This window comes from Electrona antarctica, assembly GCF_951216825.1.
Source record: "Electrona antarctica genome assembly, chromosome: 15".
Classification (NCBI taxonomy): domain Eukaryota; kingdom Metazoa; phylum Chordata; class Actinopteri; order Myctophiformes; family Myctophidae; genus Electrona; species Electrona antarctica.
The window spans coordinates 19,472,578-19,500,463 of record NC_136796.1 but is presented as its reverse complement, the minus strand read 5'-3'; the positions used below and the strand labels follow the sequence as shown (position 1 = coordinate 19,500,463).

At 41.5% G+C, this 27,886-nt stretch overlaps 1 protein-coding gene across 1 annotated transcript; it reads right to left on the bottom strand.

Annotated features, from left to right (window-relative positions):
• Window positions 1–192: 192 nt before the first annotated feature.
• On the bottom strand, window positions 193–27,187 carry sema4ab (sema domain, immunoglobulin domain (Ig), transmembrane domain (TM) and short cytoplasmic domain, (semaphorin) 4Ab). Its single transcript, XM_079522667.1, has 16 exons — window positions 27,081–27,187; window positions 17,165–17,247; window positions 16,544–16,684; window positions 14,129–14,289; window positions 13,056–13,115; window positions 12,129–12,227; window positions 10,551–10,647; window positions 9,799–9,921; window positions 9,031–9,158; window positions 8,418–8,599; window positions 7,132–7,276; window positions 6,286–6,475; window positions 4,293–4,408; window positions 3,744–3,907; window positions 3,252–3,346; window positions 193–2,369 (listed from the first exon to the last, which is right to left on the bottom strand). The coding sequence occupies exons 3-16, from the start codon at window positions 16,644–16,646 to the stop codon at window positions 1,531–1,533; spliced, it is 2,502 nt and encodes an 833-aa protein (XP_079378793.1). The 5' UTR covers window positions 16,647–16,684; window positions 17,165–17,247; window positions 27,081–27,187; the 3' UTR covers window positions 193–1,530.
• Window positions 27,188–27,886: the final 699 nt, after the last annotated feature.

Below are 27,886 nucleotides of genomic sequence, written 5' to 3'. Positions count from 1 at the left end.
CGCTTCAAGAGATGGGTATGGGAAATGCGGAGAACAAATTTCACTGCGGTAACGTGTGTGACAAATCGTACGACTTTGACCTGCTCTGTGGTTCTGTACTTGTCTGACAGCTTTTACCACCAAGACAAACGTGTTAATCAATCTCCTTTTGTTAAAAAGCTAAAAATGCACATATTAAATAATCTAATTATCTTTATTTGCATTTGTTTCTTGCATCAGACATTACTTTTTCAGCAGTATGATTTTTTTTCTCCCTACCTCATTTAGTAGTAATTTATAATAAGGGTACATGACATTAATTCATAATTTACATTAACAAATGCATGATTGCTTAAATAACGTGTGCATTCATGCATGGCATTTCAAGAACTCCCGAGCCTCCACATTCATAAAATAATAAGAACAGCAATAATCTCACTCAACTCAACTCAATGAATCTGACGTTGAGTTGATTAACAAATTAACTGATAGTGATTGATATGTCACGTACCCTAAATATAAAGTGTTACCCAATTCTCTATCAATAATGCAATACAAACTTGAAAATGAACTGGTTGGTAGATTTTCCAAACATTTCTGTACTTAGTACACATTATGGTTTAAACAGTATGCTTTACACATATAATAATAATTATAATATAATAATTTATAAAAGGTTCTAGCAATGCCTTGTCAATCTCAAAGGGACTAGTGGTCAGTCTTCACATTGATGTACAACACATAACAACACACACACACACACACACACACACACACACACACACACACACACACACACACACACACACACACACACACACACACACACACTCTCTCTCTCTCGCACACACACACGCGCGCACACACACACACACACACAGACTACTTATCAAACTTTGATGCACAACAACACACATGTATATTGTCAACCCCAAGGCTTTTTATCTTGTCCAAAGCAGTTTCAGTCCATTTCTGATTCAATGTAAAAAAAAAACAGGGTTTTAACCTAACCCTACGGTTAGAGTTCTACTCCAGCCAGGGTCACAACAGTCCACAGAGTCACTGGGTTGAAGCATTCTTTAACTTGCCTCCTAGCTACACATTCTCACTCCTAGGTTGTAAGAAGGTGACGAGTTGTGCAATCTACATTCGTGTCAGATGTTTGATGCTCTTTGGCATTCCTGGTTCATTCCCACAACACATGGCTGACAAGAGAATGCGCATAAGTCGGTTGAGAAGAGATGCCAGTAAAACATTTAAAACAAGGCAGGCGTGCAGTGAGAAGCAGACTTGAGCCCCGTGACGCATGCCTGAGCAAGACTAGCTGAGCGAGTGCCTACGCTGAGCGGTCTGATGTCCGCTTCGGCTGACTCAGCGATGTTCGAGCGAGAAAAGCCTCTCATGCCAAACATCTAATGCTTGGACAATATTGTTGGACAACTCGTCGCTTTGGTACTGGTTGTGATAATGCGTTGGTTCTACTGTAGCAATAAGTCCCAGCCGCATTAAATGGATACTGAACAGCATTTAGAAGAGGGAGAGGTGCGCTGTTCAGATGGGTGTGTTGGGCAAATGCCCGTTTGAGGTCTTGAGCGTCCCATTGCGCATCACCCCGTTGGGCTGGCCACTGTTTACAGCTGGACATTTGTGTTTGCTGTTGCTGCAAGCTAACTGGCCCCCGCGGAGAGCCTCCTGCTCCGCGAGACTTCCCCGTTCAGAATCCCTAGACGGAGTGTTGGCCTGGGGCGCCGTCCGAGTGCGGCATCGCTGCCTGAGATTGTACAGAGCCAACGTGATCAGCAGGCTGAGGCACAGCGCCAGCAGCACGGACACCACCACCAGCTCCTGCAGGAGACTGGGTTCCTCAGTGCTACGCAGTTTCACCTCCCTTGGGCCTGACAGATCGGGCCACGTCTTGGTCAAGTTTCTGCCCGCCGCCCTAGTGATGACGGCCGGCCTCTTAGAAGCCGCTGTAGGGTCTGACTCTCTAGGCCACGCCTGCGTCCGTTTAGGCCAGACCCCCGCGAAGGTGGGAGGCCCGGGCCCTCGTTCCGGGCCGGCCGCGGGCTGAGTGGAAGGGACGGGCTGGGTGTGAGGGCGCGTGGGGGTGGCTGTGGTTTTGGGCAGGGGGCTGCTCTTCTGCTTGACCTGGTACACAACGAGGGTCTGCTGGTAGCCGTTCTCAGTGGACAGGCACAGGTAGTGGCCCATGGTCACTGGCGTGGCGATGAAGTGCAGGCTCCCGTCCTCCGGCTGAAGGTAGACGTCTGCAGAGAGGCGGCTGTTGGGCCGCTGCCAGTGACGTCGGGCCAGACGCGAGGCCTCGGGACACTGCAGCCGCACCACTTCATTCAAGGACACGGACACCAGTTCCCCTGCAGGACAGGAGGCTGACATGACAGAGACCACTTCAACTATACTCTCATTGCACACATCATGGGTTATTGACCAAATTCACACAGCGGTCATTTTACTCTTACTAGAGCAGTGCCCGTTGGGCACTGGCCTACTTGGAACAATGCAAGTTGGAAATGAATGCCCCACCCAGTTATTATGTCTGTGTCCCTTGTATGCCCATATATGGAGTTCTTTGTCAGGCATGCCCAAATATGGAGTCTAGATGCAGATGTCAGAATATTGTGATGTATTCAATTGGCTAATTTGGGCCCTGTCCAGAGCCTGGGCAGGGGCCCATATATGAAGATCACGACACTGACCTCATCAAACCCTGGATTTAGGCCCTGTCTGGAGCCCGGGCAAAGGCTTTTGGACAACCAGCGATTCGACGGACTTGACTCCAGTCCGGGCACTGCACTCCCGGTGGAGGTGTGGAACACGTGTGTCAAATTTGAAGTCGGTGGGGCAAACGGTTCTTGCATTATCCCTTTGATGGTGGTGTATATTTATGTGTATTCTCTTACATGTAACATTGTCAATAAACATCAATCAATCAATCAATCAGTTGCGTGGATTACAGACGTACACACAGAGACGTGATGCATTTATGATAGGATGTCGAGGTAAGTAATACCAAAATGGCCGTCGTGTGAAACATGTTTTCCAACTGTGGATCCTTTCTTTTTTCCTTTTTTATATCCTATTATAAATGCACCACGTCTCTGTGTGTACAGTACGTGTATACTGGTCATCAGCAAAACTAATGCAGACCGATACACATACAATGTGTACAGTACAAAATATGATGGCTTTACAAATTCACAGACTGTAACAGTGCTGGTGTGGTGCAGTAGTGCATTCAGGTTGACAGTCACCTGTGGGCAGCTTGTGTGGTCCAGTCCTGGCCCTGGAGTTGAGAGCAACGCCGTTACAGACCTCTTCAATGTTGGCGTTGTCAACATCCTGGCCTCTGGTGAGAGAGAATACTATATTATTTTTGTAATAACCTAATAAGACCGGGGAAGCATCTGTGTCATATAAATCTGCCTGTTGACATGAATGTCCTAGCAAACGGTGCCAAAAATCATTGGCACAAAATGCAGCATTATAATTCTGTATACGTTCATGTGCCAATAGCTTACAATAAACATTATTTGCCTGCATAATTATTGTGTGCATTATTTATTCATTTTCTTTAGGGCTTAAATAATTAGAATAGTACTAAAGTTCTACAAGCAAGTAGACACATTAACATAACATTTTATATTAGTTGTGTGTTACTGTTAATGTGAGTTAGTAGTTAGTAGGACATTATGTTTGCTGGATCCACGAGAATAAAAGGACAGCATACAGTGTATGATACTCACATATTGAGCTTGAAGGTGGCTGCCTCCACACAGGTGTTAGTGTCAGGGTCCCAGCCACAGAAGGGGTCTCGAGCCAGCACACACTGCGCACAGCTCCAGTAGAAAGAACAGTTGGCCACTGGGACCCTCACCACGCCCTCTGATGTGCCCACAAACACCATGCCCTGTGGGTGGTGGGACCCCAATTAACATTCAGCATTCAATGGCAATTTGTGCATTGAAACACTTGGACCCTAGAAGGCCTATACTGGTGCAAACATCTGGCGACCGTGGGCTATTTTTGCAGGAGACATATCTTGTGGAGGGGGTAACTTAGGGGGCGTAGTATAGAGACCTGGGTGACTCCGTCACCATAGATTTTAAGTGGTTAACTTGTGTTTCTGTCTATCTACATACATTTCTGTCTATCTACAACTGTCTATCTACATAACACTGTAGTTATACACAATCTGCATATGAGACCTTTGTTAATGCCAGACAGTGTATATCCATCTTATATCAATCAATCAATGTAGATGATTGTCTAGACTAGAGAAAAACATACAGTACCTTGGCTATGGAGAGTTGAAGGTTCTTAACAGGCTGAGGTTGTTTAAAGACCTGGATCTCCTCAATGATATGGGGTCCTTTCTCTAACAGAACCGCTTTGTGGAGGAAACCGGATTCTAAAAGGAAAAAAAGAAATTGGAATGAGCCGCTTTGTGGAGAAGGAAGAACATAACGTTTTGAGCAGAGACATCCATGTGAATATTGGCTTTCCCATACGTGCGTACTATCAATACTGGATATAAATTGGTCTTTCAGCTCTGTAATGGTGATAGTGTATAAATGTGAATCTCCGAGATAAATAACACTGAGGATGGTACCATGGCTTGTTTCAAAAGATACAAAATAAATAAATAAATAAAATAATAAATAAATAAATGTCATAAATAAATTCAAAAGTCACAAAAAAGACAACACTTTTAAAAAGTAGTGAAAATTGCAGATGTACAAGTTCACAATGTAGCGTGAAGTGACCTGTTGTGAGCTTCTACATCTGCTATTTTCACTAGTTTGGGTCCTGGGAAGATATTTTGGGTCTTGTGCTAAAAAGATTGTTTATTTGTTTATTTGAAAGGATCCCCATTAGCTGATGCCATGGCAGTCAGCTAGTCTTCCTGGGGTCCACACACAACATATTACAAAACACGTTAAAAAAGAAAGAAAACTAAAACATGAATGGCATTAATTCAGTTCATCAATATCAGTATATAAAACACAATTAAATAACATTTAACATCAATTCTCAATTACGTATAAAACAGATTAAAACAAACACTAGTATAGAATAACTTGTATATATTTAGCCTAAAGTTGTTCTTTCAACTGGTCATTCAAGTAAATAACTCTTTACCTTTTTCTTAAAGGCTGATTTATTATTTGTTAGATAATAATAATCTATAGCTCTATAAATTACTGTTTTTGTCATTGAGTTTGTGTTTGAACTAGGTACAGTGATAAGCCCATTAACAGCATGCCTTGTATTGTGGGTGTGTATATCTTGACAATAATCTATTTCTTCAAACAAAAACAAAGGCATCTTTGACTTAATAACACAAAAGAAAAATGTGGCCAAACTTGAGGAAATTCTTTGTTCAATAGTGAGAGGTTGGAGTGCATATTTACAATACTAGTTATTATAGAACAAGTCTGGCTGCCCTATTTTGTGCAACCTGTAATTTAGTAATTAAGGGGCGGCAGTGGCTCAGGGGTAGAGTGGCTGGATGGCAACCGCAAGGTTGCCTGTTCAAACCCAGGCTCCCCCAGAGTCAGTGTTGAAGTGTCCTTGAGCAAGACACTGAACCCCAAATTGCTCCTGATGTGCTGGCTAGTGCCTTGCATGGTTTATGCCACCATCGGTGTATGAATGTGTGTGTGAATGGGTGAATTGATGCACAATCTATGTAAAGCGCCTTGGATAAAGGCGCTATATAAATGCACCATTTACCATTTAGCTAGATTAATTTTAGACGTAGATGACCATACAGTTGAACAATAATCCAAGTGACACAAAACTAATGATTTACAAACTTGACCCATGATGTCAGAATTTCTCCACTCGCTCGTCTAATATACAACATGGCATGTTGTTGAGCGAGCGAGCGAACAACATCAGTGTGATTAAGTGAGTAACTTGCTCGATTCCCCCGAACACACATCTAATCCTCTCCTCCTCGCCCAGAGGCACGACTAATGCGTGGGTGGAGTTTGGAATTTCGCTATGGTCCCTCTCTAACTGGGAGATGAAACAGAATGGTTACTGGTATAGTCCCTCTCTAACTGGGAGCTGAAACAGAATGGTTACTGGTATAGTCCCACTCTAACTGGGAGCTGAAACAGAATGGTTACTGGTATAGTCCCTCTCTAACTGTGAGCAGAAACAGAATGGTTACTGGTATAGTCCCTCTCTACCTGGGAGCTGAAACAGAATGGTTACTGGTATAGTCCCTCTCTAACTGGGAGCTGAAACAGAATGGTTACTGGTATAGTCCCTCTCTACCTGTGAGCAGAAACAGAATGGTATAGTCCCTCCCGTTGGCGGCCTGGACCCACTGTGCAGCCAGGTGGCTGTAGGACTGGTCAGGTGACACCATGGTCAAACTGCGTCCAACTGGCCACACGCTTTCATCAGCCAGGAAGTTCTCTTTGACAAAGCGAAGGGTGTTGTCCGAGGCGTTGTGGAGGCCGCACTGGATAGAACAAGAGCAACACTTTATATACAGTACATAAAAGGGTATCCGGAGAACTCGCCGCGATTTAGTGCATTTTAGTTTTACTTCACCTTCATTTAAATTGCATTGAATTGAGAGAGAGAGAGGATAGTTGTTTAGAGTTAACACTAGAGAAAGTAGGAATGCTAAAAGTTTAAACACCAAAGTACCGAAACAATGTAATGAATTAGTAAACATATCCTGAAATGGTAGGCCTACTTATCATTGGTATTCACATACTCACCTTTTTATCATCATCTAGCTGACCATTTAATTGCACAAAATAATTTGATCACTTTGGAAATTAACTATAACATCTGTGAGTTTGACATACTGTACTACACTAATGAAGACAGCGTGTTAGCATAACAATGAAGACAAGAATCTTCGCCGCGGCAACTTGGTAAACTGGCGAGTTCTCCGGTATCCCATAAAAGTTAATATATCAACAGAAAACACATTTATTATTTATTTTTTCTTTCTTTAATGAACAGGACACATCCAAAGCGTTCAGTACTTTAAGCCCCTGACATCTGTTCTATGAAACGATGCTACCATCTGCAGGCTCATTACTGAACAACTTGGTCTGACTATTCCTTAAGTGTTGTTATCAACTGGTAGAGATGATGGATTACCTCTCCTGGATTTGCGATTTTCTCTTGCACTCGTGAGCTCCATCGCAACGTGTCCCGATTCAAGACCTTGTAGTTGCCAGAGAAGACCGCTTTGATGTCACTGAGACTGAACGCACACACTGCTGACCGGCCAGAGTTCACCGACCTTAACAGGGGACAAACAGAGACACATGGTGGATCAATGCAGCAAACACACATCATGTCATGCAGTTAAGACCTGAGGCCGATTCTAAAAAGAAAATCTTCTAAATCGTTCTAAAACTGTTTTCTGAAAAATGTATGTTTATATATCAGTGGTCCTCAAACTTTTTCATGTCAAGGACCCCCAAAATAATATGTATTTGGCCCCCGACCCCCATCTCAAAATACCCCAAAGAAGCAAAGATTTGAGTTATAAATGATCGCTTTCAAATATTTACATATATTCAAATTTTGCCCACATTTTCGCGATTTTTCAAGAATAGCAGATCTACAAACTCATAGTGTGGCACAAAGTGACATGCTATGAGCCTATATATTTATCTGTACATGTTTCCCCTTATTTTCTAACAGTGTATGTGATGATTTCCTTTTTGGCATACAGTATCTGTATGTGTTTAAATGTTCTGATGAATTGAAAATGGAGGACCCTTATGTAAAGTCTTAGTGCTTTTGCTGGTTTTATCCTCTTAGCAGATTTTGTATTGACCTGTACTTTCGTTGAACTGTACCCAATCTATAAACTGTTGATAACATTTTCAATCAACCAATCAATCAATCGGCAAAATATAAAATTATGCTTTTTATCTCAAAATTAGGCAAAATATAAAATAATGCTTTTTATCTCAAAATAAAAAATGACACTTAATGATGCTGGCCTTGCAAACGGGGAGCGATAAAACGCGCCTATAGTTCATTTTCAACGAGACCTGCGTTTTTGCTCGGAGAAGTTGCGGTGCGACAACGCAAGCGTATTTACGTGAGTGCGGTCATGTGAATTTGTTGCGTGCGTGCTCGTTACGTGCACACGCCCGCGACTCACCAGACCTGGATTCTGTTTAGCTTTTTTTTTACGCTTGCGTTGTTGCGCCCCTCTTCAACAGACCTGGAGGAGACCTGTGTTGATCCAGGCAACAACGCCTGCGTTCCTCGCTTCACGTTTGCAAGGCCCTTTACCGGTTTGAATGGGTTAACAACCCAGCCAGAAATGTATTAATTAGAAAATGTTAAGCATTATGATTAGTTAATTGTTATAATTGTTATAATTGAACCAAAAGTATGAAATACAAATATTTTAGATCACTCACCACTGAGAACGGAAGATGCCATAAAACATTGTGTCGTGCACAGGGGCTCCCTCTGGTGGCAGTAGGGTGACAACATCTTCAATGACATTGTAGGGCAGCTCGTTGTCAGACTGGCAGAGCAGCTGAGCTTTAGCGAACGTGGTCCATCGTCTTTGCAGGGTCCGCTGGCCCCCCACGTCACTCTGACATCCAAGAGGACAAAAACAAAAAACAAACTCGATAAGTACAAAAGAAAAGTCATAGTATAAAATAGACAATAAGCTTATATTAATATATTGTCACTGTTGGGAGGATGTCACTGTTGGAGCATGTCCAAAAGTGTTACTTTTCAGAAAGTGGAAAAAGTAACCTGTGTTCCAATGGATCCAATGTAAAAATCAATCAACGATTTTGATTGGTTCAATATTTAAAAATCCCAGACTGTGGGACACTGTACATCTGTTGTTTTTTTTGCCTCATTTACACAACACTCTTGTAAGACCAAGCAGGACGTTAATTTACGGAAAAACAACAAAAAGGTTTTGATATGTTGAAATAAGGAGATGTTCTTCCCGACACCATCAATATTTAAATATGCCAATTCAAGACAGGAAAACTGTGCTGTCATTCCTACCGTGCAGATCTGGGCAATGCGAGAAACGGTGAACTTATCGATGAAGTCGTACTCTCTGCCCACTTCACTGAAGAAGAAATACACTTTCTCCTCACTGGGGATGAAACTGGAGCTGATGAAAGTCGGATCTACCAGTCAAGTAAAAAATAAAACATCAATGTCTGATGTGTGTTTCACGTCATGTTGGCACGATATTAACCATCCATCAAGGTTCCAATCAAAACAAATGACAAAATCACCACATTCTTTCTCCCAACCCAGCTGTGTTTGTGGGTTGTGAAAGGGAGTGATTTTTTTTGCAGAGAAGTAAAAACCATCCACACACACACATGGACCAACAATATTGGCGGGTAGTGACCCCTAGTGTTCCTATTCTGGGCATGCCATAATAGGCAAAACTAGCCAATCTACAAGCTCAAAACGTTGTCACGTTGCAACATGGTGTGGGCTTGTAGATCAGCTAGTTTTGATGAATGAATTTGGTGAAGAGGGGGAAAAAGGTGCCTAGTATAAACCCGTGGGGACTCCGGTCAACAAAGAGTTTAAGTGGTAAATATATTGAGTAATAACAGCCTTATTGTTTTAGTTCTTCTTGGTAAGTGTGTGTGTGTGTGTGTGTGTGTGTGTGTGTGTGTGTGTGTGTGTGTGTGTGTGTGTGTGTGTGTGTGTGTGTGTGTGTGTGTGTGTGTGTGTGTGTGTGTGTGTGTGTGTGTGTGTGTGTGTGTGTGTGTGTAAAATTGTGCATCTGTCATGAGACAGCAGACTCACCCTCCAGCCAGCCCAGCGTATCGTCCAGCTTGAGGTCAACATGGCTGCCCACGCTCAGGTGTCTGGAGATCACCGGCCGGTTCCCTCTGTAGTCTGCCACGGTTCCAGTATATAACTCTCCATCTGAAAACACACATTAACACATGTAACACATGACATGCCACTGTCCCCATCTACACTGACGTGTAGATGGGGACACCTCAACATGGCATTTGTTACTTTGACATTTTACGATTTTGAAGCTTAAAACTTCTGCATGTGTGTTGTTGTTGTTGTTTTGTGGCTAACCTGCCGCCAACATCGAACTAACCACTTCACTGATTCTCACAACACGTCATGCATGCTTAGTCTTTTTTACTCTACCACAAATGTACAGAATGTGATATAGATTTCATGTTAATTACTAGACAGATCATGATTTGCCTGGTACTCTATGTTTGTGATTAATTAACTTGTTTATTGTAAGTCCCTCTGGATAAGAGTCTTTGTTAAATGCCTAAATGTTATATTATAAATTGCATGCGACGAGTTGTGAGTTTATACATCGGCTATTATCAGCGCGCGCAACAATGTTGTATGACGGAGCATAAATCATGCATTACACGCCACTGTGTCGATCCACGGTTCATTGGCTCTCATCAGACCCGCCAGGACCCAAAACATTTCTCCTCTGAGCTACACCAATCACACACATTACCTATTTTGGATTCAAAACGGCGTATGCATGAATCTCATTATGAAACATGTCTTACCCACAGTGACGGCAGTGTTGCGTTGGTAGGGATCATACGGACAGCGACCTCTTCCTTCCTCTGGCTTGAGGCTCGTCATTGACAGCATCTCTGTGGTCTGAAGATTCATGACAAGCAAATAACAAATGAGGAGGATCAAAGATGCATGATTAACACTGTCAGGATAAATGATATGTAGCTTGCGGAGTTAGTTCAGTCAGATATACTCGAGGGGTTTCATGCCGTGCTCAACGGCGCACACATATACTCAAGGGGTTATTATGCTGCTTTACTATGTGGGTGTATTCAGTGTGTGCAAGACCCACACGTCATTCGCTGATGTGGCAGTCAGCTGACCAATTGGGTGGGCTACTTAAGCATGCTCTTCCTGCCTTCCTTCTAGGACAAATAAAGAGGATGGTGCACGGAGGTGCGGCCCACTCTCCTACGGGAGGTTTGCACATGCTAAACAGGAACTGCGATGATGGAGTGTTCCAGCAGAGGTGCTAGATAGAAAGCTCATAACTTTCATGTAAATAATGAGATCCAGAACAGTTGAGAATTAAACAGCAGTCACCCTTCCCTTTTCAAATGTTTTATATCATCCACAGCACTTGAATGAACAGTATCCATGTTTCTTTGTCATTTCACAAAAATAAAAGTTTGACACATGTACTAATTAAAGAACATGGAAAATCCACAAAAGAAAATATACAAAAACATTAACATTTAGTAAATGTACTTGTCCTTTATCTTTCGGTCTGTTATACACAACATTTTTTCCACAGTTATGAAATTGATATACTTTTTAAAATAAAAACAAAATCAACTTTGTACTATTCTCTTTTTGTGATATCCTTTTTATTATTTCAGTTCAGGGTCAGCAACTTTCATGCACCTCTAGCACCTCTGCTGGAACACTCCATCATCGCAGTTCCTGTTTACACTGAGCATGTGCAAACCCCCCACAGGAGAGTGGGCCGCACCTCCGTGCACCATCCTCTTTATTTGTCCTAGCCTTCCTTCTGCTATGGTTCCTGGTTGTTATGTGATGTTTGCTCCCACCACCACCCCAGCTCCACCGGTGGGCTCTGTTATCTATGTTCCCCATGGGGTTTTTATTGTATATCTATCTCCCTGCTCTTAATGATGGTGTTTGATTGTGCCAAGCAAAATGTAGCAGAGCCGAACGCCAAGATAAAATATTATATGCACACTATTCTCATTCTATAATACATATTGGTTAAATCTATTTGTGAGTTATGTGACTGAATGATAATTATGCACTAAACATCTCTGGACAAAATGCTACCAGCTCTTCTATTATGTAAAGTCATAAATGACAGTATATACAGTGGTCAGTTGGCAAATTATGAATCCTTCTATGAAGAGATGAGTCAATCACCCAGAGAATTAAAAAAAATACTCCTTTAACTTCTACGAGGTTTGTTTGTAGGTCGTCCCGCAGCAGGAAAATGCACATCACACCTACCAGAGCTACAAGCATCATTATCATCAGAGCTGAAAAGAACTATCAAGTTAGGAAATAGATATTTACAGGAAGTATCACCGTTTCAGTAAGGAACACAAATATCTTACAATGTAGGTGCAGCGCGGGCTGAAGGCGAAGGTTCCACAGGCGTACAGGTGCGTTGAATTAACAAACTGCAGCACTCGGATGAAATTGGGACAATCCATCTGCAAATGGAGCAGAAAATCAGGACAATAAATCCAAAGGGCCTGATGTCACCTCTGGAAAAGCTCGGTACATGTGACACATCAACATGTGGCGGGCATCTAAAACGAAAACATTCTCACACAGCTTGTAGATCTGCTATTTTTGGCGAATTGATTTGTGTCGAGTGAAATACGAGCGTACCAAATGCACTCTTTACAGGTCAGTTTTGTCGAGTATAGTGTTTAAGTCCTACTGAATTTGCTGATTTCTTTATTTTTAGCCGGTACAGATTTTTATCAACCAAAGCTAATTCATCATAGTGTATGAGGGGAGGATAAATAAATATCTCAGCGATATGATTATTGTGAACGATTACGATGAATGATAATAAATAATTATTGTCCCATCCCAACTCATCACCCCTATTACAACCTGTGGGTGAGAATATAGAATATATAACATGTCTTCCCAATGATCCCAACACCTAAACCAGTTAGCAAAGGTTTGCATCTGCAATATCACTTCTCCAGACTAGTTTGGTGTAGTGAAGTTGCTGAATAATAAGATTATAACGATTACCTCTTAACAATTCCAAATGGACCCTTACAGATCTGTAACTCTGATGGAACCAAATGGACCCTTATTGGTACACTCTCAGAATTATGCTGGTACTTGAAATTAAGAAAGTTTGAGAACCACCTGTATTGTAATTGTATAGCGGATGTGAAGTCCACGTACCAGCTCTGAAAACGGTTCTAAATGTGATGCCATTCCAATTTTGTATCCGGTTCTTATGGATATGTAATATTTAACAAAACTAGGACAGGGAAAAGATGTTCTTGACTTGCCATTTTCTTTCCTTTCATGGAACATTGTTCCAGGTCTTTCTCTGGCGGAGACCAGTCCAGCTGAGAGAGGAATGAAGAAGAAAGGAAGGCAATCAGGTCAATGTCACATCACATGACCCACACACAGCTGTGTTTGTCAAACCACTCACATCTCACACTGCAAATAAATACTTCCATTCCTGGAGCCTGTACTTAATTAAAACTTAAAACAGACACTTCTATTGATTGGCACCAGAAATTAGTTTCACAATGCTATTTAAGCCCCTGTCCACAGGAAGTTACAAAATGAATGAAAATTCATCCAGCATTTTTTTAATGCTTTTACAATACCAAATCAATTATCATTTGTACTGTAGAAATCTTGTATTTCATCAGTTTACAGTTTTTTTGTTTTTGTTTTTTGTTGTTTTTTTCAGAAATGAATTCCATAATTATGTTATACTTCATCATATGACAGCCCTGGCCAAAAATAGCCAATATACAAGCTTGCAGTGTTTCACAGTGTGCCACACATTGTGAAGTTGTATACTGATATTTGTAATACATTTAGTGTGTTTATAGGTGTATAAATATCGAACCAATGAAAAGTATAAACAAGCTTGTGACTAAACCATAAGTACATTCGATCTATTGGAAAACAGGTTAGTTTCTTTCCATTTCCAGTCGTTTGGACAAACAAAACAACGTTTCCAACTGACAGTGATGATATATTTCCACAACATGGTTAACGTTAGGAGATCATGTTGCAAACAGATCATCACAGAACACACGCAGGTTTGTGCATTTGGTGTCCAGCAGTGGTTCCCAAACATTTTCGTGCCAGAAACCCCAAATTAATGTGTTTGGCTGCCGACCGCTCTGAAAATATGTGTTGCTCCAGGGACTCCGGGACCGCAGGTAGCATAAGTAATATTTAATAGGGTTAAAGTGGTTAAACCGCTTTTGACACTATATTAACTCATTTCACTGAGGACCACCTGGAACCCCTTTCCAGGACCCCTGGGGGTCATCAGACCCCACGTTGAGAAGCCCTGGCGTCCGGGGCCAATCAGCCCTCCAGCTGTAAATTGTACCTTGCTCCTCATGAGTAGAGCGTCCTGTTGGCTGATGTCCAGTGACAACACCGCGTCCCTCGCTCCCACATATAGTGTGTCTCCGTCGTCGCTTAACAACAGCGTGGTGGTGTTGCTAATATCAGCACTGCTGAAGTGGGTGAGGGTCCTCCCCGTAACACCTGCCATTGACAAGGAAAGGGTTAAAGGAGCAGTGCGTAAAAGGAAGTACGTGAGTACGTAAAAGGAGAGAGAGAACTCATACACATGATAGAGGATAAACAAGTGAGACTGGCAGTGATGACACAAAGAAATCAGAAGGCATAGTTGGAACACTATAAAATAAATGGGGGGATCCGCACGTAATTCAGACGGAGCATTAGTCCGACGGACATGCGCTGCTCCCGTGCTTGCGGTTATGGTTAGGTTAGGGTTTGAGGTAGGTTCTCATTTGTCGGACCAATGACTAGTCTGAACTAAGTACTGCACCTGCATCATTTGGCCAATCATATTCGACTATACAAATCCTTAGTCGGGGACAGCATTAAACAGGACTCCTGTAAGACTAAAGTTATGTATCTTGCAGGACCTTTCACTGCTTCGTCTCAACCATTACTCTATGGCTCTGGTCTCAGCCACCGCGGTGTATTTTTTGACATTCCGTTTCTCTCCAAAGTTGAATGCTGCCACTACTGTTGGAGCAGCCATTAACTACACAGGTTCATCCCGATGTTCTGGGCATCTTTGTAAAGTTAGTGTTAGTAAAGAGCAGGTAAAAGAGTAACGTTTGAGCAGACTAACATCAGACTCACTCTACCATTCAATGTAGTAGAAGACCTGCGAGTTTACACCGCAGATATGTCGTCTCCGCCTACAGGAAATACGTTTGCTGCGACCATGAGACCCGTTTCTGAATTCGTCTATAGTAGGCAACTACAGGAAAAATAAATGTGATTTGACAGAGTGGCAGTCGAATCAGTTTGATTGCATAACATAAAAAATGTTATGCAACAGAGAATCATTATGTCTGACTTGCTTTGTTTCTCTCAATAAATCATGAAACTATTTGTTAATTAATAAAACAAATTAGGCCAATCTCTAAGTCGAATCATGCAATCAAAAAAAGAAAAAAACATAGTAAACTATAGAACTATAGAGATTGGTAGCCGATTTCGATTTCGATTTGTCGACATAGAGATTGGTAGCCGATTTCGATTTCGATTTGTCGACAAATCGACTAAACAAGGTCAGGCCTACTCCTGTTACTGAACAAATTAATTGAATTAATCCTGCATTCAAGGACTCCCTGTAATCATAACAGTCCAATGCTTTCATCAAGTTTTATTAGGTACATATGGCCATCCAACCAAATGCTGGTGCTCTAACATCAACACGTTGCTGTGGGGACAGTATGCACTATCCTGAACACCCATGGAGTGAAAGAAAAATCCATTCGTCCGTGTTTCTGCTCTGTTCCATGAATCATCATCCATTTGTTAATCGTTGTGATCTCTTATCTCTCTCTCTCATGGCAGACGAATGCAAATGGTTTGTGTCATTTGTAAGTAAGCCTCTGTTCATATTTCCAAATATACTGATAAGAGTCACCAACACAACCAACAGGTTGTGTTGGTGGAGTAGACACGCACAATCCAAAGAATCACCGACACACGCTCTTCACTTTCTTATTAAAGCTACTTAATAGGCAACTTTAGGTCACAATCATGGCATTTTAGTTGATTGATTAATTGACAAATTATTACCATTGAATTGTGTTTTTGGCATTGGAACATACAGTATACAGTACACATACAAATCATGTACGTTTCTTTTTGGCTTTTAGGCAGTTTTCTTTTTTGGTCACACTGAACAGGGTCTTGTTGTTTCACTCTATTGACAGCAGGTGGCACCTCTCATCCCTCTGAGCTGGATTTGTCTGTATCTAGTATCTACTACGTGTGTTTGTACCATTACATGTTGGCCCTGGAGAATGGTGTTTTCAGTTCACTGTACACTGTGGAGCGACAGTGAGTTGAAATGTACATAGTTTGTTTTCTAAAACAGGCCACCACAGGCACAAATGAACTTGTTGTGTTGGGGAAATGATTTTAAAGATTATTTAATGACGTTAAAACCAGGTTATTTATACCACTATCACAGTAGAAATGTAAGCCCTATATACACTTTGTTGTATGACAAATGTGCAAAAATGTGCTCCTATTGTTTTTGAACAAATTTAAATGTGTGGCATTAAAATGTGCACCTACATTTGATTTGAATAGTTTATTATATGTAAATTAATATAATATGTAAAGATAAATGTTTAACATTTCAGAACCTGGATTTCTATATCCAGGTAATATATGCCAATAACACTGCAGAAATGTATTATTTCACTTTTAGCACTCATTCACAGGTGTTAAGCGTTCCACTCACCCATGGGGAAGGAGACTCGAGGGGTTAAGGCACTCACACCGCGTGGGCTGAGGAGGAGGGTGACCAGAAGGAACGTGAGGGACAGCAGACCTCGGAGCTCCATGACAGCACAGAGGAAGCAGACAGACAGCCCTGGTGTCACTGTGTTGGTATCAGAGACAGTAGTGGACAGAAAGTCAATTTACTTGGTGCTGAGTTCTGTACTTAAAAAAAGCTTTTGGTCATTTTATCGTCTACTCAGGCTTTTGTGAACACCCCCAGACAGTTTCTATTTATTTATCAGTCACCAGAACCAAGGACGGTGTTTTCGATGAATCTTGTATAGGAAGGGGGCGGGCCTGCTAAAATGAATATCAAAAATCTAAATACTGAATCAAAGGTAAGGAATCAAACTGGCTGGGGTAGACGATGAAATGACCAAAAGTTTTATTTTATTATTATTATTATTATTAATTAATTAATTGTTTTATTTAAGTTGATGACTTTTACTCCTTTACATTTCAAATAGAAATACTGTACCTTTGACTTTACTGCATTGAAAAATTTGTAAATTTCTGAACATGTACTGAAAATGTACTTATTGACTACTACCGTATTTACTTGAGTATATACTTTGCCCACCACTGATCAGAGACGTGTTGGACAGGGCGTCCGCCACAGCGCAACCTGCTTCCTCTGGTTTACGAAGCTGCACGCCATTTCATCTGTAACAGGAGGATTCAAGTCAGAAGAAAAGAGGTACGATTGTTACCTCAGTGCATTCGGAAAACGTGATTCAACGCGTCATGGAAATTCAACCTCTCCTGTATAAGCACTCCTCACGCCAACCCAAAAACCGATTACCTGACGGAAAGGAAAAGAAAAGCGCGCGAGTAGCCAACAAATCAAGACAACTTGATATTTTGTTATATGAGAGAGAGACAGAGAGAGAGAGAGAGAGAGAGAGAGAGAGAGAGAGAGAGAGAGAGAGAGAGACAGAGAGAGAGAGAGAGAGAGAGAGAGAGAGAGAGAGAGAGAGAGAGAGAGATATTGCTGTAAGTGAAAGTCACGTCCGTTAGTGGTATATGCTTTTACAGGCTTTGAATACTCTGTTCTCACACAAGTTTCTAAATACTGCCTTTGTGTCACAGCAACCTTGAACCTATTAATACTTGTTATTAACAATTTGAACATTTCATAACTAATGTTCATTGTGCTTTAATATTAAAAATATAGCCTACTTAATTATGAATTACTCCCACATATAATAAAAAATGAGCCACCAAAAAGATGCATCTCAATAAACATACTTTAGGTCAGTGTGTTCACATATAGCTAGCGGCTATGCATAGTGAATGCCTCACTACATCCTTACCTAACCTTACTTAACCACACCAAAGCCATGACTAAGCAATACTTTGATCATGTGTCTGCATTATAAACACGACAGTGTTTACCTGCGGGACCTAAGGGATACCTGCGGTATCCCTTAGGTATACCTGCGGATACCTGCGGTATCCCTTACTTACGCCACTGGTTCTCAATGTCAGGTTCGGAGACCACCAGTTTATTTTGCAACACCAGTTTATTGTTTAAGTTACAGTTAAGTACCCGGTTTCTGTTATGATATCCTGCAATCAAAATAAAACCCTTCAAATGCACTCCACGACAAGACCCGATTTACTGTCAACACCACCACACGTTGGAAAGAGCTTCATTCACACCACATCCCTCACTGGCATCCTTTTGTTGAAAAGTTGCCTTTACAGGCCCTAACAGGTACTGAGGACACTGAGGATTGTACTTTTGTACAGTGTACTCACTGTACTGTACAACTCTAGTTATTATTATGTGTCACAGCATACTGTAGATTGGGATTTCATAAATAAATACAAAAATAACGTTATCAAATGGGGGTCCACACTCCATAGCCTAAATGCAAATCATCAATCTGTGGAGTCCTTGAAATATACAGTAAGTTTGAGAATCACTGAACTAAAGTATACTGAAATCCTGCTTATTTTACTCTTAGTGTACAAATGGAACCAAATTAACCCGTAAGCGTCAGTTTGGACCGCTGCTGTTCCCCGGACCCCGAGGTAGAGAACCACGTCCTTACAGTTCACACTATAGCAGCTACCAAGCTACAGCAGGCGACAAGTGATTTCCAAAGGACGCCAGTGACATGAAGGCATACTGTATGTCAAACTGACACCTGACGTTTGTCGCTGCATGAAGAGCTACAAAAGCTACAAAAACACACTAAGCTGTGCTTGGGTGGCTGTGTGCTCACCACCGCGGAGGTTGTGGGTTCGAATCCACCGTGGTGCATCCGGCTTCGCTGAGTGTCTACACAAACACAATTGGCCCGTGTTCGTGGCAGGGAAGCCGAGCGGGGAGGGTGATATTTATCACTGCACAAATTCCTACTAGCTGGGGCGGCACCTGTCAGCAAGGGAGTGTTGGGCAGGAGGAGTAGGACGAAGCGAAGGGTTGTCTAAGTCCTCCCGGTGGGAGTTCCTCACTCACAGGTCAGCCAGTACGATACAACAGCTGTGACAACACACCAAATGTATGTGGGGAGGAATCAATTGGCATACTAGCATTGGGGAGAAAAGGGGTTAAAATAAATGACAAAATAAATAAATGACTTGAAGGGTCAATCAGTCTCTAGTCTCTACAATTTCTGCTTGTAATGGAGTGGGGGGACTCACTCTTGGCATCAACCATGTTCTTGTTTAAAGCAAGAAGAAATACTGAAGCCAAGCTTCTCTATTTGTATGCAAGGTCAATAGGTCATGATTAACATTAATCTTCCAAATGTTTATTTCACAAATGTTTCCTTGCACATTCCAATCAAATGATTATATATGTGATGTGGCGTTATGCTTAATTTATACTCCACTGTGCAACACTGTTGCTCGCTTGATAAAAATAACACATCTACATGGTTTCAAAGTGCGTTGCACTGCGACGCGATGATAGCTTGCAGATCTGTTCTGTTTTGGGAGGTGATATGCAGTCTAATGGAGTGAAGCTGCACGATTGTTTTTGTTTTGTATTTTGTCTTCTGCAAGATGATAATCCTGATCAGTGACAGTGTTGGTTTGCTTCAATCTACCTGGTGAAATTAAAGAGTATTGTTCAATGGTTCTAGACAGAGTCCTCTCCTGTGGAACTGGATATTATTAACCCAGGAAAGTGTCATTTTAGCTACAGTATGAGTTTTTTCAGAAAACTCCTAGGTTTAGAGCAGTAGTTCTCAAAATAGCAGATCTACAAGCACACAGCTGCCACGCTGCAAGCTTGTACATCTGCTCTTTTTGAAAAAGATCTTGAAAGTGTTTAAAAAACACAAATCATTTGGCATGAAAACATTTGAGAACCACTGATTTAGAAGGTATTTGTAGAATCGACCTCAGGTCTTAATGGGTCCGTACTGGTAGCGCAAAAAAATACGATTTTAGTTTACAAGAGGGAGCCGGCTTCCATCGTTAAAACATTTATAATAATAATAATTGACATAAAAAGTCAGCAGCGGAAACAGGGATTGGGCGCTGCTGAATGCATATAGAGAAAACACTGGAAAAGCGGGAAACTAAATGATTAAGGAACAGCTCTTTCTCTCTCTGCCAGTTTGAGAAAAACAGACAGCGCAAGAGTAAATAGGTGGAGTAATTCTGCAAAGGTTTATTATATTAACCTAATTTACTCTCTAACTATGTTGTCTGTAGCTAATTTGACCCGCACTGCCCAAACTGACCTCAGTACTGTAAACGCGACTCTATTAAAGTGGGATGCTCAAAATGCTGTTTACACACTAGCCATGTGATTATTTACAGCCCGGCAGTTTCATTTATGGTAGTCATAACGATGAGTCTGTCTCTTTTACAGCCACAGGTCTCTAGCTCAGTGCTTCTCAAACTTGTTTCATGCCAACTAAGGGCCCCCAAATCAACATGTATTTGGCCACAGACCCCCATCTGAAAACAGTTTGTGCCAGGGACCCCAAGAAGAGAAGATTAGAACCAATGCTATAGAAGACATTGTCCCTTTAATTGCGACCATAGGTCACATTTACTATGATATATGGTCACGCCTTGTGACATCACGCCTCCATCTCCATATATGGAGCTGACCTGGAGCTGATATTCCATATGTTGATTCTTCCCCACCCGTACTTCCTCTTCGATGCCTCCCTTTTGACTGATACCTGTCCATTCAAACTCTAGACGGGCCCGCCCGTCTAGAGTTAGTACTGGTTACTACTAGGTAGTACTGGTAGTACTACCAGTACTACCTTACTGGTAGTAAGATGCCAGTACATATTTTATTTTTTTATTTATTTTATTCCCTGAACTGGAAATGAGCCTATAGGGGTTTATGCCCCTTTAACACTACTGCCTAGTACTGCCTAGTACCTTATGATTAATGGAGGCAGGAGTATCATCATTACTATGAAATACCCCAGCATGTGACTTTGATGACTATTTACTTGGAAAAGGAAGAAATAAATGTTCATTTGATTCAGTGCTGCTGTGTAGGGCTGCAACCATCCAGCCGTTCATTTATTTTTCTATTTTTCTTTTTTATGTTTTATATATCATGAATTGACTAACAAATTAAATAAATAGTTCAAATAGTTGATCTACAAGCTCACGACACTCTAAATGTTTTGACATGTGTTTTTCCTTTTTTTACATTTCTCCTATGACATGCCTGAAAGAGATTGATGGTTAATCAATCATACTGCTGCTATTGAGTATAGAGGCTAAGCATGACAGACCAACTAACTATCCAACAACACTAATATCCTTTCATTTGACCATGTGAAGATGATTCACAGCAGCACACCAAAGCGTCAAGGGGTTTTCTACAAGAGGACCTGCCCCCAAACACACTCTGTTTCAAAGTGTCAAGAATGATTAACGACATGCAGTATTTCCGCTATTTTCGAAAATAGCAGAAATAGCAGACATGATGTTGCAACGCGTTGTGAGCTTATAAAATAGATTGGCTATTTTTACTACATTTGTATTTAGACCCGTTGAACCACTTAAACCCTCTAGGCTTAGTGCAGTGGTTTTCAACCCTTTTCATACCAAGGCCCATTATTTATTTGGAATTTGAGCCACAGAGATTTAGCCTCTCAGTCCCAAAACTAGGATATTCTGTTATCGTTGGATAAGATTTTGATCACAATTGAATGCTGTATTGCTGTTGGTACCATTAGGAGACATAACAGGCAAACGTTGATCAAAACAACAATTCTTCTACATTCTCTAATTGTGTAGACGTTTTGTAAATTAAGTAATGTAACTGGACCCTTACGGGTCCATTTGGTTTCATTTTACACTCTCAAGAGTTAAAGATCTATATAATGGTCCATTTTAGTTACCAACTCTCCATCATTGCTGGGGACCAACTGGAACCCCCTCAAGGACCACTGGTTGAAAACCACTGGCTTAGTGAACTGGACCTGAGTTACGACTGTACTTGGAGTGGGCCGCCTTTTTCCATCTACGCCAAATCTCTTCACCAAAAATAGCCAATCTACAAGCTCACAACACATCGCCCTCAACGTGTTGTGAGCATACTTTTGGCTAATATATAAAATATGAATTCTGGGGTTCACGTGGTTAATTCTGGGCAGTCTAGTGTAGAGGGCCGAACAAGAGTACTGCAGTCAGTGTACATCAATATCATTTAGTTCTGGTAATTTATTCCTAATCCCTGCGTGTTTACTCTTTTTATTATCACCTTTTTACTGCTAGCTGTATATCCTTTTCTGTATCCGCGTTTCATAACTGCTGCTTTCATACTGCTGTACTGTAGTGTCTTGATGTCTGTCTGCCTGCCTGCCTGCCTGCCTGCCTGCCTGCCTGCCTGCCTGCCTGCCTTGCCTTGCCTTGCCTTGCCTTGCCTGCCTTGCCTTGCCTTGCCTTGCCTTGCCTTGCCTGCCTTGCCTTGCCTGCCTTTCCTTGCCTGCCTGCCTGCCTGCCTGCCTGCCTGCCTGCCTGCCTGCTTGCTTGCTATATGTCAAATAGTTAGATACAGTAGACAGACAGACAGACAAAGTATATTGTCAATGTCGGGTGAAAACCTCTAATCTCTTAAACCGTTACTTTCCAGGAATTGAAAGCAAAATGTTTCAGTAGTGGAAATTGCCGATATTCAAGCTCACAACGCGTCGCAATGTGGCACATTGTGAGCTTGTAGATCGACTATTTGCTATTTTAACTTGTGAAAACATGAAAAAGTTTAAATAGGGACATACAAGGGCTTCTCCCGTCAGCGACGATATATGGTTTAATTAAACAAGACAGATTGCAGGCGGTGGTGGCAGAACGCTCCATTGACAACACAAACTTGAGACGGGACTGCCGGGGGCACGTCTGCTACATCAAAACCTTACAGCCATTGTGTCGGATCAAAGGTAACCCCACCTCTGGAGGGACAGAGATGGAAAGGAAAGACGAGACACAGCACAAGACAAAGACTGCGGAGACTCTGGAGAGTCACGCTTTGATCCCTGGATCCAGGTGACATTTTCTGTACTGTCAAGGACCCCCAAATAGATATGTAGCCTATTTTGACTGTGGGCGTGCGGACCCCTGATCTGAACATATTTTGTGCTAGGATGTGAGATTTGTGTTGTTAAACCATTTTTAACAGTTATTCAAGATTTGAACTGCTACTAGTACGGCCACGGCCAGGCAAGCTCTACCACAATATCAAGAGGCAGACCGCCAAATTTCTGAACAGTTTCCACCCGGCTACCGTTAGACTGCTGAACAAGCCCTGATAGAGATAGCCCTGATAGAGATAGAGAGAGAAGGGGGAAGCGAGGTGGGGTTGATGGGGATAGCTGGAGGGAGAGGTGGGGTGGGGGGGGGCCTATTTCACCCACGCATTAACCAATGCTGGCCACTGAAACCTGAACACGCTGATCAGACGCGGTGTCAGCGCAACAACCCCCGCCAACGCCACGCAAGCTGATGTTTTCTGCTTGTGCCTTAAGAAATCACTGCCAAATTGATGAAAGTACTGTACTTAAGCACCGTTTTGAAGTACTTTTACTTTACTGGAGTATTTCCAATATTCTGTAACTGTTCTTTTACCACTACATCAAGGCAAATATTGTACTTTTACTCCACTACAATTATTTGAAGACTTTAGTTACTAGTTACTAGATTTTGATTATTACAAAACATGCATTAACCACATTAACAGACATTAATATAATAGCCGATCTACAAGCTCACAATGCGTCACGATGTGATCTGCTATTTTCCAAAGATTTGTATACATTTGAAAACTTGAAATGGAACATTCTGCATGAGTACTTTTACTTTTAGTACTTTAAGTAGGCTACATTTTGATGCCAATACTTTTGTACCTTTACTCAAGTACAATTTGAATTCCAGACGTTTACTTCTAACATCTATTTCCATAGTGCAGTACTTTTGCTTAAGTAAAGAACGTGAGTACTTTTTCCACCACTGCAAATTCCATTTGACTGTTGCACCACGTCTGAACTGTTTGGTTTGTATTATCTGACTGCAGTCACGTCTGTGATGCACTGTGACCTCAAGTGAAACAGGCCAGAGTAAATACAGTGTATCGATATTAAAGAATTTTGCATGTCATAATATCAGGTGTTTTTTTCCCCCTAGTTTTAATGTTCCAGATTGTTTTGAAATAGCTAAAGTAGTAGGCTATATCTACAAGCTCGGCCCATTTCAGTGACACATTTTGAGCTAGACAATTGTAGCTACTAATACTGTCACAATATCAACATTGAGGTATTTGGAAAAAACAAAATATTATCATATGAGGTTTTGTACATATCGCCCAGGCCCAGACCTAAAGTGAAATGTTTGTAATGGTTTGACAAAGTTTAACTGAATGTTGAAAAGCACAGTTTCGACTGCCTCTTTGGACCAAACGGAAGAAAAAAAAGTATTCAAGGTATTCCATATGCAGGCAAATCCTCGGTGCTAAATTTCAACTGTTGTAAACACTTTCAGAGTTAAATTAACACGTGGATTTTACTCTGTGCAGGAACCGAGCAGCTGTTTATCTCTCTCTCTCTCTCTCTCCCTCTCTCTCTCTCTCTCTCTCTCCCACCCCCCCTCAGTGGCTACCTCCTGTTTTTCCTCAGAATAGCAAACATTCATGAACTCTCTTACAGACAGTAATATGCTAGTAAGCAGATGTACATGCAGACCTTGCCAAGTACTTCATTCCAAATGTCACATGTTTAGGTTTGCGTGCACCGTTTATTTATTTAAATTCCTGACCTGATACTGCCGGTACCACATTAAAGTAGTATATTACTATTAGCGATGACAAAGTAACATGGAAAGTTATAAATATGATTTCAGTAATATAGTTACAGTACAGTTACTACGTCTTGGCGTCATACTCACACAAATGTGATGCTCTCAACGCCCTGTGCATATGCACGGTTTTGAACAACATGGCAGGCACGCCAAGAGCGAAGCCTTAAGGGGTGCCTGAGTGACCCACTAGGCAAGCAAGTGATCGCACCGAGCAGCCAGTACGGACGGGCACACCGATGACGTGCTGTCCAGGTTGTGGACAGAATAGGTTATCAAGACATGTGAAGCAAAACAAGCGTTCCCCGGGATCTGGGTTTTGAGGATGACTACCGGTAGCTTGGGAATGGCTTACATCACATGTCATTCTGGCTCCGCCGGTAACACTTGCTATGCATCCCATGTCTATAATGCAGCGTTTTGCTTCTACGGGCCGACGGCGTGGAACAAACTCCCACTGTACCTTCGACAGGCAGCCTCTGTAGACATTTTTAAAGCGCAGCTCAAGACCCACTTCTACACTCTTGCTTTTAATTGATCTTTTAATTTTTGTGTTATTCATGTCCTCACTGTATTGCATTACTACTCTTGTTTTTTTAATGTTTATGCCTTGCTTTTCTTTTCTTTTTCTCCATTGCTCTGTAAAGCACTTTGAGCTGCATTTCATGTCATGAAAGGTGCTATACAAATAAAGTTGTATTATTATTATTATTATTATTATAATGCGTTATAAACATATGTATAATGCATTTTAATGTGCTTATACAACTGTATAATTGTAGTTATAAGCCCACAATACTACTAATGATTTAACAATATTCATGAAGCATTTTCAATGACTCATAAAGTCAAGTATAAATGCATTGTAAAAATAAAAATAGATGCTTATAACACTGCATACTAAAGTGCTCTTGTGTGCTTATACTATAGGCCTAGTGATAATTGTTATAAAGCATTATGAGTATTTGTGAGCGATTATAACTGTAATTATACAGTGATAAGTCAATTATAATGCATTATAATGATGTTTAGACATGGGATGCAAGGAAGTTACCATGTTCTTTCTGCTGTATAGGTGTGTAAAAAGCGTCTAAAATTACATATTACTCTGTAGACCGTAAAAAGTATTGCATTAGGCTACTTTAAAAGAACAGTAGCCTAATATGCAATATTACATTTAGAGAGAAGTGGCAGAAAGCAATTAAGTACATTTACTGCAGTGCAAATTTGAGGCACATTTTTCGATTCCCACTTACCAGCCATTTTACCATTAGTGGTGAACTTGAACACATTAATGCATTGCTAAATCCAATCCAATGATTGTGAAATGTACCCTTTGCATAGCCTATTTTGACATAATTTAATCAGTGTTCCCAGTACCCATGTTATTCACTCGTGTATTTGTTTCATTACTTCCAATTTTTTTGCACCTGGGTGTCTAAAAGCACATGCAGTAGGCCTACCTAAATTGCTGGGGGGGGGGGGGGGGGGGGGGTGCAATATGCATATAGAAATATTAGAATTGTCTTTGACATGTTGTTCCATTTCTGTTTTCTCCATTGCTCTTCCTCTCTGCCCCCCTTTTCTTTCCTGAAAACAACGAATAATATGGCTTGTACAAAAACGAATTAGGCCTACACCTGTAAACCTGTTATGTGACACACACAAAAAAAACAATTCTTGAAAATGTATTTTCTATTTACGTAAAGAGCTGGAAAGATGGGGACTCTGTGAAACCCATGATACTGAACAAACACTCTAGCATTACTGTCAGAATATATAGACCATAGTTTAACAAGTATGGAAAATATATAACTTACACTTACAGCAGCTTTAAGTCAATAATCCACAATGTACCCTACTTCTTCCAGCCCTGTTTGACTTGCCCAACACACTGGTCTGGACTCTAAACTGCAGAGTGCAGCAGTCTGCACACACAGCATGCGGAGAGAACACGTGCTGTCCTCAATTCAGCCTCAACCGTAGATCAGCTCTTGTCGGCAAGCGACACCAATGCGACACCGTCGTACGACGGAGTAGCTGTGAAGAAGGCTTTAAAGCATCACTGTCTGAAACGCAGGCGAACAACCGTGCGCGCTTCTTTTGAATGTAAAACAGGGAGGGAGCATGATGCTGTGCTGTTGATAACAGACATAGTATTATGGTCTGTTTAAACAGAATTAAACAGCAGTCAGTGTGTGTGGTCTTACTCTTACATATCTTCTGTTGTTGTTCTTGTTGTTGTTGCATAGTATATCCAGCTCGGCCAACACTTTCTTTAGGGACGCTTGTCTTTTCTCTTTGGGTTCTTGTCTTCTTCCTATTTTCTTTTCTGGTTAATGTGTGTTTTCAGCAGGAGAACATCGTCCATAATGTTTCTAACCACAGGACTTTGCTCTCTCTCTCCCTTTCTCTCTCCTGCTCCTCCCCTCCACACACACACACACACACACACACACACACACACACACACACACAGTCACACACACACTGACTGACTGACTCAAACTCGCTCACACGAGAGCATCAGAGCAGTAGCCAGGCTGCGACCCTCTGACACTTTAATCCAAACAGCGCCATCTACAGCAAGCCATGGAAACACGCACGTAAACGCACGAGCGCGCCACGCAAACACACACACACACACACACACACACACACACACACACACCCACACACACACAGAGAGAGAGAGAGAGGGAGAGAGAGAGAGAGAGCGAGAGAAAACAGCGACCCACGAAGACTGACTGACTGACTGACTGACTGACTGACTGACTGACTGACTGACTGACTCATTCATTCATTCGTTCATTCATTCATTCATTCATTGATGTTTTCTATCAGCACTGCACCAGACTTATGCATTTTAAACATGCATTCAAACATGCTTCATTTCAACTTTGAAATAGGCTCTACGCCTTAGCTCTATGCACAGCAGACATATTAGAAAGAAATTGGGCCTCTTCCTTATTACTTCCTTCACAGATTTTACCAATTATACTACTGGTAATTAAGGCTCTGT

What these genes read in the sequence shown, in the direction of transcription:
- sema4ab (XM_079522667.1), bottom strand. Translation starts at nt 16,646, where the DNA reads ATGGAGCTCCGAGGTCTGCTGTCCCTCACGTTCCTTCTGGTCACCCTC. An exon ending in CCATGAAAGGAAAGAAAATG is followed by an intron (nt 12,228 to 13,055) that starts GCAAGTCAAGAA and finishes CTCCATTTGCAG; the next exon opens with ATGGATTGTCCCAATTTCAT. An exon ending in TTCAACTCTCCATAGCCAAG is followed by an intron (nt 3,908 to 4,292) that starts GTACTGTATGTT and finishes CACCACCCACAG; the next exon opens with GGCATGGTGTTTGTGGGCAC.